The sequence below is a fragment of the Bubalus kerabau genome, chromosome 2 (genome assembly GCF_029407905.1).
Source record: "Bubalus kerabau isolate K-KA32 ecotype Philippines breed swamp buffalo chromosome 2, PCC_UOA_SB_1v2, whole genome shotgun sequence".
Taxonomy (NCBI): domain Eukaryota; kingdom Metazoa; phylum Chordata; class Mammalia; order Artiodactyla; family Bovidae; genus Bubalus; species Bubalus kerabau.
This window is the reverse complement of record NC_073625.1, coordinates 146,422,796-146,438,993: the sequence shown is the minus strand read 5'-3', so window position 1 is coordinate 146,438,993 and position 16,198 is coordinate 146,422,796. Positions and strand designations below refer to the sequence as shown.

Genomic DNA, 16,198 nt, shown 5'->3' with positions numbered 1-16,198 from the left:
CATGAAGTGATGGGACCGGATGCCATGATCTTCGTCTTCTGAATGTTGAGCTTTCAGCCAACTTTTTCACTCTCCACTTTCACTTTCATCAAGAGGCTTTTGAGTTCCTCTTCACTTTCTGCCATAAGGGTGGTGTCATCTGCATATCTGAGGTTATTGATATTTCTCCTGGCAATCTTGATTCCAGCTTGTGTTTCTTCCAGCCCAGCATTTCTCATGATGTACTCTGCATAGAAGTTAAATAAGCAGGGTGACAATATACAGCCTTGACGTACTCCTTGTCCTATTTGGAACCAGTCTGTTGTTTCATGTCCAGTTCTGTTGCTTCCTGACCTGCATACAAATTTCTCAAGAGGCAGGTCAGGTGATCTGGTATTCCCATCTCTTTCAGAATTTTCCACAGTTTATTGTGATCCACACAGTCAAAGGCTTTGGCATAGTCAATAAAGTAGAAATAGATGTTTTTCTGGAACTCTCTTGCTTTTCCATGATCCAGTGGATGTTGGCAATTTGATCTCTGGTTCCTCTGCCTTTTCTAAATCCAGCTTGAACATCAGGAAGTTCACGGTTCACGTATTGCTGAAGCCTGGCTTGGAGAATTTTGAACATTACTTTACTAGCGTGTGAGATGAGTGCAATTGTGCGGTAGTTAGAGCATTCTTTGGCATTGCCTTTCTTTGGGATTGGAATGAAAACTGACCTTTTCCAGTCCTGTGGCCACTGCTGAGTTTTCCAGATTTGCTGGCATATTGAGTGCAGCACTTTCACAGCATCATCTTTCAGGATTTGAAATAGCTCAATTGGAATTCCATCACCTCCACTAGCTTTGTTCGTAGTGGTGCTTTCTAATGCCCACTTGACTTCACATTCCAGGATGTCTGGCTCTAGGTGAGTGATCACACCATTGTGATTATCTGGGTTGTGAAGATCTTTTTTGTACAGTTCTTCTGTGTATTCTTGCCACCTCTTCTTAATATCTTCTGCTGCTGTTAGGTCCATACCATTTCTGTCCTTTATCAAACCCATCTACAGCAAAGAGAGAGACTATTTTTCTTACTCAAAAGTGTAATTTAATGCACATAAACCATAGAAAGACAGAGAGGCTTCAGTTTGGTCCTTGGTTTTATTTATTTTGTTCATTTAGATGAATATGTCATTTCCTTTAATGTTTCTGTATAAGATTATTAATATTATTGTTAGGGTTAAGATTAGAGACATGGTTAAGACAGGCACAAATGAAAAATGTCATGACTTAAGGGATCATCCTATATTTTTTTCTTTTTTATAAACCAAGTTTGTAGATTATAAACATAATCTTTTGGAAGTAACCTTTTGGAAATAACTTACGCCATCACTGGCAATGTAAATAATATTTCCATAAATGTTTCAGGAGCACTTAGAAAATACATTTTCTAATGTATGAATTCTCAGTAATTTACACAGTGGAGCAAGAATATTATAAGACAAATATATTTTGTGACCTTTATCCAGGGGAAAATATATTAAGTCCTCTGGTCAGAATGTTATTTATTATTGAAACACTCTGCAAAAAGCAGGTTACTCTGCTTATATTTCATCCAATTCTAATGTTTTATTTAGAACAGTAATAATTACTATTGTATTAAAGTCTATTCAGTGAGTGATTAATATTTTTTATATCTTTATTGACATTCTTATACCCATTAATATAATCCAAACCACTATTTTACATTATCATCCCAATATTTTGCTGGTCTTATTAGTAATTATAGCATATTATTCTTGAACTAATGCCAAGGACAATTTATTTTGTTATATTTATAGTATAACTGTGATCAGGGTTAATCTATAATTTCCTCAGATTACAGAGAGAGGAAGCTGGGGTGGGGAAACATAGGTTTGGCAGTGGGTGGACAGAATCAATGGACTTGCTGCAAAACACACATGTATTTCATAGCTACCATGTTTTTACATTCACAAATTTAAAGTCTTACAGAAAGAGTAATTCATTTATATACTGGCACCAACTCAGAATATAAGATTTCTGTAACTTGTGGCATAGTCAGGAAATTTTCATTTTTATTTCAGGTCACTATCTCTGTAGTTATCTCCTTCTACCTCTAACTGGGAAGTCTTAACAATTCTTTAAGATTTGGCTGAAATCTCACCTACCATCTAAAATCATGCATATAGATAGGTTTCAATGGCAAAGCAATTATTTTACCACTTCCATTCCTAAAAACTGCACATGCATCAACCTCTATTATAACTGATCATATGTACTATTATTAGCTACCTATCAGTCTCCAGAAGCATGTTATTCATGTTTTTATAGACCTTTTATTACATATGGTATAATTTATGTATTTACAAGACTATGGCTTTTCCAGTAGTCATGTATAGATGTGAGAGTTGGACCAAAAAGAAGGCTGAGTGTCAAAGAATTGATGCTTTCGAATTCTTCGAGTTTGAAGTCTTTGAACTCTCTCGAAGACTCGAGAGTCCCTTGGACTGCAAGGAGATCCAACCAGTCAATCCCAAAGGAAATCAGTTCTGAATATTCATTGGAAGGACTGAAGCTGAAGCTTCAATGCTTTAGCCACCCAATGCAAAGAGCAGACTCATTGGAAAAGGCTCTGATGCTGGAAAGGATTGAAGGCAAGAGGAGAAGAGGGCAACAGAGGATGAGATGGTTGGACATGAGTTTGAGCAAACTCTGGGAGAAAGTGAAGGACAGGGGAGCCTGGCGTGCTACAGATCATGGGGTGGCAAAGAGTCAGATGCGACATAGTGACTGACTATGTCAGTCAACATAGTCAACATATCTATACAGCAGTTTTCTCAAAGTATGATTTTTGGACTATACGTTGGCATGAAGTGGAATCATTGATAAAATAAATGCAAATCCCTGAACCTTATCTCAGCTTAACGACCCCAAATTTCTAACGGTAAGATCTAGGAATGCCACAACAGTTTCCCAGGCGATTACACTCACGCTGACATTGAGAGCCTCTGAACTGGACTCTAAGCTCTCAGGCTTCTGGGAAGGTGGCTTATGTTATATCACCATGCCTCAAGCAGGTGCTCCTTCTAATGTTTTTTATAGCAAATTATTGACTTCAACAGATCACGGCAAATGGATACTTCAAGGCATTTGGCTACTTACTTATAAAGATTTGCCCAAGTAACAAATTCTCATGGCATACATGAGAATTTGTTTTTATCTATGGTGACTTTAAAAAGTTCCTTTGACTGCCTCAGAAGGAAGCAGCCAGAATTTTCAAAGCTGCCCCAGCCTTTGATATATCTAATTATAGAGCCAAAAAACATTTATCATACATGAATGGATTTTCCACTAAAAAAAAAAAAAGCCTATTAAAATCTGACAGTTTCTCAACATAAACGCATATGGAAAGAATCTAAGCTGGCCAAGTTGTTTTAATCATAGGATTTAAGGCAAGAGAGAAATATAAATCTTACATATATGGACAAATCATACGTAATTAAATTTCTGGCTTGAAGTTGGCCTTCAGATGAAGTCAAACAGTCCCCTCTGTCAAATGTTTCTCCTGAATCATGAGCTCCCAAGATCAAGGAACATGACTCAGGCAACTCTTTTCCCCAGGACCCAGCACAGTGTCGTCATACTCACCATGCATGTTGAATTGTCTTAATTCATTAGTCATCAACTGCAACTTCATATGAAATTGAGCACAAAGCAAACCTACTTTATCAGGTACTTTCAGATAACAATAACCAGTAACACTACTGATTTTAATGATGTCAAAATTCTCTGCGTGCACTTACTAGAAAAATACTGCAATGAGCATTCAATATGTCAAAAGTTATCGTATAGAAAATCTCAAAATTATTTTGGCTAGAAAATAGAATTAATAGACTGAAATCAAGATTTCAGGGCCAACACATTAAGCATTAGATTTAAACCAGCAGTGTCTTAACCACAGCAGCAAACAGCAATCTCATGGCTTTGCGTGATCATAATTTTTTTTTTAATTTCATTTTATTTTTAAATTTTACATAATTGTATTAGTTTTGCCAAATATCAAAATGAATCCGCCACAAGTATACATGTGTTCCCCATCCTGAACCCTCCTCCCTCCTCCCTCCCCATACCATCCCTCTGGGTCGTCCCAGTGCGATCATAATTTGAATCAAGTAGAGGAGGAAACAAAATCTAGTATAAATATACTGTTTCTTGAAAGTGTAATGAAACTCGGTGTGTATTTTATAAGGGTTGTTCAAAACATATATGCCTTATCCTGAGCTACATTTTAAAAATATCATTCTCTAGTACATTGTGGCAGAAAATAGCTAAGACAGTAAAATTTATGTTTTTGAGAGGAGTAATGACTATTCTTGGTTTTTTGGCTTTGGAAGAAAAGTCCAGGACAGTTTAAATGAATAAATTTAAATTAAATAACTGACAAAATGAATCTTCGGGTGCCTAGTAAAGTACTAAGAGATAAACTAATAAACATACTGAGCTACAATATGGCACAGCAGCCTTACAGTCAATCTTACCAGTCTTTTGCTGTGTTCTCCTTGCTGACGGTTTCTGGGCAAACTTCAGAACACCTAAGGCAACTGTGTTATCAGCATATGCACCTACACTATGCTCTGGGATCCATTCTCTGTCTCCTAAAATTGTAAAATGGCAAAAATTACATAAAGTTGAAAAAGAGGAGACATTCATGTTGTTGATTCATTATATATTGTCTTACTGGATAATATTTAGCTAAAGAGAAAACATTTATGACAGTGAGGTGTATATTATGAAAGATAAAAATCTCATAATTATACAATAAAAGGAGTGAATTATAAACAGCAAGGAGGTTGCACAAATACACACGTACAAGTGTGAACGGAAATAAATATTTTTAAAAATATACATGCAATATAACATAAAATATAATAGTATGCATGTGAAAAAATATATTTGAATACATAAGAAATCTAAGACTGCACGTGATACCCAGACCTGAGTTTTAAAGGAAATCATGATGGCTATGTCTGTGCATTTCCACAATCCTAAGATTTTAAGATTTGCTTTTAAGATGGCATCTAAGAATTGTAACACTTAACAGTTAATCAAGTGATTTGAAGATGTACTATTAGTTGATTAAGGGTCACACTTCTAATATCTAAAAATAATCTCTCTTAGTCTCATTATAGCCATGTTTTCTGACAGTTGCCTTAAATATAAATATTAATATTTGGTAACTCTCATAGGGTCAATAATTCCAGCTAGAAAAGAAGAAAACCATTTCATTTGGTAAACGGAATTACTCAGTATTACCTAAGATGTTGACAGACTGTTTTTTAAAATATGTCAGAAAGTTGTTAGCTTGGTCCACAGGCCATCTGATTTTATGTCTGAATTTACCTGCAATTGTAATCCTAGTATTGGAGGAGCTGAATTCTAAGCTATGAGAAGGAAGTAAGTTGAGTCTTTCATTTTTATCAAAAACAAAGAATCTTTCAAGTCCTTGATATTGTTCAGTTATGGGCTTACTCCTGAGGGCTATTTCTTGTAACAACTAGGAAACAAAATATTCAACAAAATTAAGTTTATTTTATCTTATCCACACAAAGTAGCAATTCATTCATTGAGCACCCACTATGTTTTTAGCATGGATTTTGCCCACATAAAGTTTAGGTTCTAGTTGTGGAGACATAAACTGTTACACAACATTTATACAAAGTAAGCTTGGAAAAATGTATAAACCACAAATACGGTAATGATCTGAAAGTTGCCATTAAATCTAAGGAGGATTGAAGTTCATTTAAAAGAAAAATTAAGTTTTATCTTTTCTTTCCTTATTTTCTTCCCTCAGTGTCTTTGCACATAAATTACTCTGGAAAATAGACTCCTTCTCATATGTTACGCTTTTGATTAGTGTCTTTGACTATATGTAAAATAAATTCAAAGATGAAAGCAAAATACTGGATGGAAACAAATCTGATCTGATCTTGGTCACAGAGAAAATCCAAGTTAACAAAACATTCACTGTGAAGAAAATATACAAGGGGAAACTGAGTCAAGAGTGAGCTAAGTAATTTGTGAACTTTATACAGCTAAAAAACTAGCAGACCTAGATTCTATATATAGATGTCGCTGATTTAAAGCCTAGGCTTCCCCTACTACTGTGTGAACTCTTATTTTGATATGCTTTCATCCTAGGGAAGAATACAAATGAGATTTATAAAGTACATGAAGTGAAGTCGCTCAGTTGTGTCCGACTCTTTGCGACACCATGGACTGTAGCCTACCAGGCTTCTCAGTCTATGGGATTTTCCAGGCAAGAGTACTGGAGTGGGGTGCCATTTCCTTCTCCAGGGGATCTTCCCGACCCAGGGATCGAACCCCCGTCTCCCGCATTGCAGGCAGATGCTTTACCCTCTGAGCCACCAGGGAAGCCTATCAAGTACACGAATCTGGTAGAAAACATTAGAGATGTACCAGTGAGAAGGCTGTGCTGCTGTGCTGTGCTGTTACTAAGTTGTGTCCTATGCTTTGCAATCCCACAGACTGTAGCCTTCCAGGCTCCTCTGTCCATGGGATTTTCCCAGCAAGAATATTGGAGTGGGTTGCCACGGCCTCCTCCAGAGGATCTTCCGGACCCAGGCATTGAACCTGTGTTCCTGCATCTCCTGTATTGCAGGTGGACTCCACCACTAAGCAACTGGGGAAGCCCAGTGAGAGCTCTAGATAGGCTTAAAATGCCATTAGAGTTGCCATCAGTATTTAACAGTTCCTTCATGTATCTAAATAATGCCCAAACGCAGTCTGTTTCAAGGTGCTAATCACACAATTAAAATTATTATAACTCCATTCAAATGGATAAGTCATACAAATGATAAACCATTACAAATTGAAGCTAGGGACCAATAGAGCACTTCCTTCAAAGGCAAGTCCAAGTCCCTACTCATGACATCTTCACTGGCTCTCCCAGACACTGATCGCCAATCCACAGAAGCCGTTCTGATGGAGCTCATATCTGGATCAGGCATTTGAAAATATGGAAATTTTTTTTAAAGCTTAGGTTAACAGAGAACAATGAGAGTGAATTTGTTTGTTTGCCCAATCTCATCTAGTTAACAACTGATGGTTCCACATTTAAAACCAAGAGGTCCTGACTAGTTCATACTCTTCCTTGCAAGTGCCTCCACCTCACTGCTGCTGCTCTACAACTAACTACAATTCCATACTTTTATGAAGAACTCAATTTCTGGAGACTGAAGTGCTAAATGTACTGTCTCAAACTCTGAAGGGATGCCACTGCTAACATCTGCCCCTACTGCTCACTAATGAATTTTCTACAGGATCACAGCAGATTTCTAAACAGTTTCTGCTCAGGGAATTGTTTCTCCTAGGGCAGGAGGAAAGTAAAAAGTTCATGCATAGTCATTTGGGATGAAAGGAAAGTAGATTCTACAACTAAGTGTAAAGCAGTGTGCTCTATGATGCAATCATTTACCACTTTTCTTTTTACAACAGTAGTATAAGATTTCAAAATTATTAGTAGTTTTTTAACATTTCCATTTTAATAATGAAATGTTTTATATAGATATGTACAACAGATAATATAACTATCACACAATAGTAGTAATTTAAAAGACTTGCTTCAGGTATCTATACTACAGTATATATGTTAGTCTTTATATGTAACATTAATTGCTGTTGTTGTTCAGTCACTAAGTAGTGTTTGACTCTTTGTGACCCCATGGACTACAGCATGGCAGGCTTCCCTGTCCTTCACCATCTCCTGATATCTGCTCAAATTCCTGTCCATTGAGTCAGGGATGTCATCTAACCATCTTATCCTCTGCCACCTCCCTTCTCCTTTTGCCTTCAATGAATTAATTGTATTATTGTGTTGAAGTTGACATACACTATTACAATGTAAGTTATTTACTATAATTACATCTGAGTGTATCCAAAATTCCTCTGGATAACACAGCACACAGTGTGTGTATCACTTAGCTCTAGGCATGATGCCCTTTGGAAACTGGAAAATCAGAGTTCTTGTTTGTTCTATTTGCTGAAATTCATTCCATGATCAATTGTTTTCTTTGTTGGAAAGGGGAGAAGTTCAGCTGAAGTGGAGGTTGATTTGGGGGAATTTATTATGGGCTACATTGTGGGAATGTCTTTCTACCAGGGGCTGAGGTTTACTTTTGTCAGATATATCAGGGCATCAGTAGACACAGGTCAACATTAGTGTTGCAGATTCCAACATTTCTTACTTGGAACTTTCAGATTCCAAGAAATGTATAGTCAAACTCTAAACTGAAACTAGATGAAAGCCTAAGGTTTCCATTTTTTCAGATAAGGTATTTACTGACTTAGGCCTGATGCCCTGCGGAAAGTAGTTTCCTTTCATCCTGCACCTGTGAGTATGTCTCCTTGTGTATTCCTTCAGAGACAGAGCAGATTTTTAGGGATCTAAGGTTTCTGCAGAGGTCTCAGTTCTAATTTCTCACTTTGAGAAGGAACAAGACCTATCACTAAGTAGGTACAGAAATTCAATCCCCTGAGCAGAAGTAGCAGCAGCTTAATACTCATTCTGTAACTCTTTGGTCCTATCTTCAGTTTAAGTACCATGGCAATTCATTGCAAATGACTTTAAAATCTTGTTAAAATATTTGACTTGCCCAATTTCCAAAGAATTTAACATTGAATTTGTCCAAATTTTAAATAACTTATTATTAATAATTATAATCACTTAAGATTTTAGTACATAGAACAGAGATTCAAATATAGTTTTTAAATTTGGCAGTAATGCAATAATAAACTACTTTATCTTTTTCCTCTAAGAAGAAACAAAACTATATCCTATTTCTTTATTAGCTATATTCCTGAAGAATTACCTTTTAAATGTTATGTTTACATTAAGCCACAAAACTAGTTTTATCTACAAAACTGCAATTTTTTTTTTCATTTTAACCAGTGACTATAGAGTAGAAAGCTAGAGAGGATTTATTATACTAAATTATTCATAATAATGAATTTCATTTAGGAAAGTAACAGCACTCATACTATGGTGCATGAGGTGGGCCTTAAATTATTTGTCATAGAAAGTCATTTGTTATAATGGCATTTACCATATTAGAATTTCTTCTGTAAATCATTTACATTCTTTCCCATACGAGTTACTCTTCAACTATAAGGTTGTACATTTTAAATTCAATAGGAAGTAACATTTAAGAATATTCTGTGTCAATATAAATTTTTTATGATGATAATTATAAAATTTTAATACAATAAAGATAATAGATATTTACCAGTGGTGACTCTGTAGTTTTAGAATCTTCAAAGTTTGGCCTCTCATGCAGGTTGCTGAATTCCAAGGATTTCTTGTCCTCTTCAGATAATTTCTCCTTAATGCAGGGTTTTTCTAAATCTGTACTTGGCAAAGAATCCTTGCTCTCAAGAGGTATGTGGGAATCTTCATGCTTTTTATTACTTTCTATATCTATGCTTTCCTCTTTCAAATTTCTCTCAAAAAAAATGTTTTCCTCTAATTTTTCAATAGCAGGAGAGTATGTGTCAGGATCCACAAAGATATCAAAATCTGTGTGTGAAGTTCCTGCTGTTGAAAACACATATTTACAAAAGTTAAGTAAATAATTATAAATAAATAAATGGATTAAACTGTTCACCAAAACTTCTGTGGTATAAATATTTATCATTAAACACTATTTTTAAAATCAATTTTCTTTACTGAGTCCTCAGTTTTAAAGACTTTTATATAGCTTATGTTCATAAATGACAATCCTAATTTACCTATATATTCAGACTTAAATGATTTAGACTAACGGAGGGAGACAAGGTTTTACTTTATGATGCAATCTTGAAATTGACACGTTTCCATTTCAGCCTGAGGTTCAGTTTCTACTTTTCTACCCTCTCTCCCACTCAAGTTTTATATCAATAATTTAGGAGAAACAATGCAGAGAAAACCTTACTTTCCACATTTTACCTCTTTTGCTTAGCATAACTAGTGATGAGGAGAGGGCCATGGGAAGTCTGCCAGATGAAAGAACTGCAGCAGTTAGGGGCACAGACAACGTTTGTGCTGAGACACCTGCCTCTGGAAAGCTACAAGATGAGCTAGATTATATTAGTCACCCACCTCATTATGTCTGCTTTAAATAAATCACTTGGGGTAGATCACTGGTTTTCAACCTGGATGCACAATGGAGTCGTCTGAAGTTACTCTTTAAAACTGTCAGTGTATGGGCCTGACCCCAAACCAGTTAAATCAAACACTGAGTGTGGGAATCAAGCATTTTGTTTGTTTGTTTGTTTCCCCCCTCCCCCACCAAGCTCTCCAGGTGATTATAATGTGAAACTAGGATTATGAAACTTGAGTCTAGATTTTCTTAAGAATAAAATTCTTAAAAAAAAAAAATTTACACCATATTGTTTTCATTACCACATACACATATTCATCCAAACTAAATATAGCTTCCTCTGATTAGTCCATATTCTCTTTCCAATATGCATATCTTATCTGTATAAATAGACTGTGTAAAATAGTAGAAGCTATAAACTAAAATAGTCTTCCATGAAATAAACTCTGTCTTACAGCCCATTGCTGCAATCAAATGTTTATATAACTCAGCAATTGCACATACTATTTAGAACTTCCATTTTCAATTATCACCTCTAAATTGCATAAGTACTGTGAGAAATGTAATAAGTTGTATGTCAGAAAAATATTTTATAGAAAACCTTTATGAAACCTATTCAATGTAATAAAACTTTTATGAAAATGCTGTACTTTCCTAATAAGCTTGAAAATAAATTATATGAATCTAGGTTTTTTTCTTTTTGTGTGTGTGGAAGGAGATGTCATTTCCTAAGTGTAAATGTCTACAACTAACCTCTACAGTATTTTTGCTAGATTGTAAAATTCCATTATAGGGATTTATTGCTGCTGGAAAAGTGAGAACACAACATTTTAATAATGCATACTATGTGATGCAGAAAGTACAGATATGATTTAATTTAGTCTATTCGTTAGAAGCCCTGTTAAGTCATAAAAAATAGTTGTCTGGGTTCAACATTCAAAAATCAATTATTCTAACCTGTCATATCAAGAGGCTAAAGCAGAAAAATCAGAGGATCATATCAACAGATGCAGAAAAAGCATTCAACAAAATCCAACACTCATTCATGATAAAAATCCTCAGCAAACTAGAAATAAAGGGAAACTTTCTCAACTTAATAAAGACTACCTACAAAAAACTACAGTTAACAAAATACTTAATAATAAGAAACTAAAAACTTTATCTCAAATATCAGGAACAAAACAAAGATCTCCATTCTTACCACTCCTTTTCAACACTGTACTGGAAGTTATAGCTAATTCAATAAGATAAGAAAAGGAAATAAAAGGTATGCAGACCAAAAAGGAAGAAATAAATCTGATTTTGTTCATAGATTACAAGAATGTCTAGGTACAAAATCCAAAAGAACTGACAACAACAAAAAAAACTCCTGGAATTAATAAGTGCTTATTGCAAGGTTGAAGATACAAGTTGAGCTTACAAAAGTCATTTGCTTTCCTACACACTAACATGAACAAGTGAAATTAAAAATTAATAACACAGTACCATTTACATTAGCACATGAAATTGAAATACTCAGGTATAAATCTAAAAAAAAAATACAAACAAGACCTATATAAGGAAAACTGGATGAAAAAAATAAACTGGATGAAAGAAATAAAAAAAATTAAATAAGTGTTTTTTTTCACACTAGTTCACATTCATAGATAAGAAGACTCAATTTGTCAAGATGTCACTTCTTCCCAATTTCATCTACCGATTCAATATAATCCCAATCAAAGTCGCAACAAGCTATTTTGTATATATTGACAAATTGGTTTTAAAGTTTATATGCAGAGGCAAAAGACCCAGAACAGGCAACAAAATATAGGAAAAGAACAAAGTCAAAGGACTGACACTACACAACTGAGAAAATTATCATACAGTTATACTAAGCAAGGGGCTTCACTAGTGACTCAGTGGTAAAGAATCTGCCTGCCAATGCAGGAGATGCAGTTTTGATATCTGGATCAGGATGATACTCCAGAAAGGAAATGGCAACCCACTAAAGTATTCTTGCCTGGGAAATCCCATGGACAGAGGAGCCTGGCAGGCTACAGACCATGGGGTTAAAAAAGAGTCAGACACGACTTAGCAAATAAACAACACAGTAATCAAGACAAAGTGATATGAGCAAAAGTATAAAAACAGATTAGTGGAACGAAAAGGAGAATCCATAAATAGATCCACATAAATATAATCAACTGATCTTTAACAAAAGAGTAAAGGCAATACAATGGAGAAAAGATAGTCTTTCCAACAAGTGGTGTTGGAACATGTGAATATGCACATGCCCCAGAATAAATCCGGACACAGATCATTCTCTTGAAAAAAGTTAACACAAAGAAATAATAAAACTAATGTAGAACGCAAAACTATAAAACTCCTAGGTGATAGGGGAAAATTCAGATGATCTTGGCTATTCTAATGACATTTTAAGATACAACACAAAAGACAGGATGCATGAAAGAAATAATTGATAAGCTCAATTTCATTAAATGAAAATTTTCTGTTCTATGAAAGATACTGCTATGAGAGTGAGGAGATAATCCACATACTTGGAGAAAATTTTTGCAAAACACATACATAAAATACTGCAATCTAAAATATGCAAAAGAACTCTAAAATTTCAAAGTAACAGAATAGACAACCCGATTAAAAAATGGGCCAAAACTCTTAAAAGATAACTCAACACAGATAACATATTTGGCAAATAAGCATATGAAAAGATGTTCAACAATATATGTCACTAGAGAATTTCAAATTAAAATGAGATACCACTACACAGTTATTCAGTTAAGTTCTGTTCAGTGTCTCAGTCATGTCCGACTCTTTGTGACCCCATGGACTGTAGTATGCCAGACCTCCCTGTCCATCAACAACTCCCAGAGTTTACTCAAACTCATGTCCAATAGGTTGGTGATGCCATCTAACCATCTCATCCTCTGTCATCCCCTTCTCCCTTCAATCTTTTCCAGCCTCAGGGTCTTTTCAAATGAGTCAGTTCTTAGCATCAGGTAGCAAAAGTATTGAAGTTTCAGCTTCAGCATCTGTACTTCCAATGAATATTCAGGACTGATTTCCTTTAGGATGGACTAGTTGGACCTCCTTGGAGTCCAAAGGACTCTCAAGAGTCTTCTCTAACACCACAGTTCAAAAGCAACAATTCTTCAGTGCTCAGCTTTCTTTATAGTCCAACTCTCACATCCATACATGACTACTGGAAAAATATAGCTTTGACTAGATGGACCATTGTTGGCAAAGTAATGTCTCTGCTTTTTAATATGCTGCCTAGTTTGGTCATGACTTTTCTTCCAAGGAGTGTCTTTTAATTTCACGGCTGCAGTCCCCATCTGCAGTGATTTTGGAGTCCAAAAAAATAAAGTCTGTCACTATTTTCACTGTTTCCCCATCTATTTGCCATGAAGTGATGGAACCAGATGCCATGATCTTCGTTTTCTGAATGTTGAGTTTTAAGCCAACTTTTTCACTCTCCTCTTTCACTTTCATCAAGAGGCTCTTTAGTTCTTCTTCACTTTCTGACATAAGGGTGATATCATCTTACTCACCTAGAGCCAGACATCCTGTAATGTGAAGCCAAGTGGGCCTTAGGAAGCACCACTATGAACAAAGCTAGTGAAGATGATGGAATTCCAGTTGAGCTATTGCAAATCCTGAAAGATGATGCTGTGAAAGTGCTGCACTCAATATGCCAGCAAATTTGGAAAACTCAGCAGTGGCCACAGGGTCAGTTTTCATTCTAATCCCAAAGAAAGGCAATGTCAAAGAATGCTCAAACTACTGCACAATTGCACTCATCTCACATGCCAGTAAAGTAATGCTCAAAATTCCCCAAGCCAGGCTTCAACCACACATGAACCATGAACTTCCAGATGTTCAAGCTGGATTTAGAAAAGGCAGAGGAACCAGAGATCAAATTGCCAACATCTGTTGGATCATCAAAAAAGCAAGAGAGTTCCAGAAAAATATCTATTTCTGCTTTATTGACTATGCCAAAGCCTTTGACTGTGTGGATCACAACAAACTGGAAAATTATGAAAGAGATGGGAATACCAGAGTATCTGACCTGCCTCTTGAGAAATCTGTATGCAAATCAGGAAGCAACAGTTAGAACTGGACATGGAACAACAGACTGGTTCCAAATAGGGAAAGGAGTAGGTCAAGGCTGTATATTGTCACCCTGCGTATTTAACTTCTATGCAGAGTACATCATGAGAAATGCTGGGCTAGATGAAGCACAATCTGGAATCAAGATTGCCAGGAGAAATGTCAATAACCTCAGATATGCTGATGACATCCTCCTTATGGCAGAAAGTGAAAAAGAACTAAAGAGCCTCTTGATGAAAATGAAAGAGGAGAGTGAAAAAGTTGGCTTAAAGCTCAACATTCAGAAAACTAAGATCATGGCATCTGGGCCCATCACTTCATGGCAAATAGATAGGGAAACAGTGGAAACAGTGACAGACTTTATTTGGGGGGGGCTCCCAAAACATTAAAAGACACTTACTCCTTGGAAGAAAAGTTATGACCAACCTAGACAGCATATTAAAAAGCAGAGACATTACTTTGCCAACAAAGATCTATCTAGTCAAAGGCATGGTTTTCCCAGTAGTCCTGTGTGGATGTGATAGTTGAAGTATAAAGAAAGCTGAGCACTGAAGAATTGATGCCTTTGAACTGTGGTGTTGGAGAAGACTCTTGAGAGTCCCTTGGACTGCAAGGAGATCCAACCAGTCCATCCTAAAGGAAATCAGTCCTGAATATTCATTGGAAGTACAGATGCTGAAGCTGAAACTTCAATACTTTTGCCACCTGATGTGAAGAACTGACTCATTTGAAGAGACCCTGATGCTGGGAAAGATATAAAGGCAGGAGGAGAAGGGAACTACAGAGGCTGAGAGGTTGGATGGCATTACCGACTCAATTGACATGAGTTTGACTAAACTCCAGGAGTTGTTGATGGACAGGGAGGCCTGGAGTGCTGCAGTCCATGGGGTCACAAAGAGTTAGACATGACTGACCAACTGAACTGAGCATGGCCCTGCCCATCAGAGCAAGACCGTTTCCCCCTCAGTCAGTCTCTCCCATCAGGAAGCTTCCATATGCCTCTTATCCTTCTCCATCAGAGGGTAGACAGACTGAAAAGAACCATATAATTATTAGGATCACAAAAATCCAAAACTCTGACCATTTCAAATACTGAATGGTGAAGAACATTGAGACTGAATGTGAAGAACAGTAAGACTCATTAATTAAAAGTGGTAAAGTCAATTTGAAAGACAGTTTGGTGGTCTCCTACAAAATTAAATATATTTCTTACCACATGATCCAACAACTGTGCTCCTTGTTATTTACCTGAATCAGTTAAAAACTTATGTCTAAACAAAAACTCACATATGGATTTTTGTAGCAGCTTTATTCACAATCACCAAAACTTGAACACAACCAAGATGTCCTTTAATAAGTTAACATATAAATAAGTCGTGGTACATCCAGACAATGGAATCCTGCTGCTACTGCTGCTAAGTCGCTTCAGTCGTGTCCGACTCTGTGCGACCCCATAGATGGCAGCCCACCAGGCTCCCCCGTCCCTGGGATTCTCCAGGCAAGAACGCTGGAGTGGGTTGCCATTTCAGCAATAAAAATAAGTGAGTCATCAAGCCACAAAAATACATGAGGATACCTTTAAATGCATTTTATTAAGTAAAAGAAGTCAATCTGAAAAGACTTGTATGATTTCAGCTATAACCATCTGGAAAAGGCAAAACTGGAGAGTAAAGACATCTGTAGTTGCCAAGGATTAGGAAGGAGTGTTGTGTGAAAAGGCAGAGCACAGAGGATTTTTATGGCAAAGTTTATACAAATTTTACACATAGTTTTTATAAACTTTGTATTATTCCATAATGTTGGTTACAAGTCATTATACATTTGTCCAAACCCACAGAATGTACACCACCAAGAGAGAATCTTAACGTAACCACTCTCAGTAAAAAGACTCTCAGTAAAAATGATACATAACAAATGTACTACTCTGGTTTGAGATGCTGGTAGTGGAAGAAGC

The 16,198-nt window shown here is 36.1% G+C and overlaps 1 protein-coding gene across 1 annotated transcript in view; it reads right to left on the bottom strand.

Annotated features, from left to right (window-relative positions):
- Positions 1-16,198, bottom strand: part of ZBBX (zinc finger B-box domain containing) — a 125,813-nt gene that overhangs the window by 15,384 nt on the left and 94,231 nt on the right. Inside the window, exons 16-18 of the mRNA XM_055570337.1 lie at positions 9,286-9,593; positions 5,384-5,537; positions 4,522-4,638 (exon numbers count right to left, since the gene is read on the bottom strand). Coding sequence (XP_055426312.1) covers positions 4,522-4,638; positions 5,384-5,537; positions 9,286-9,593 — 579 coding nt within the window. The remainder of the gene's footprint in view (positions 1-4,521; positions 4,639-5,383; positions 5,538-9,285; positions 9,594-16,198) is intronic.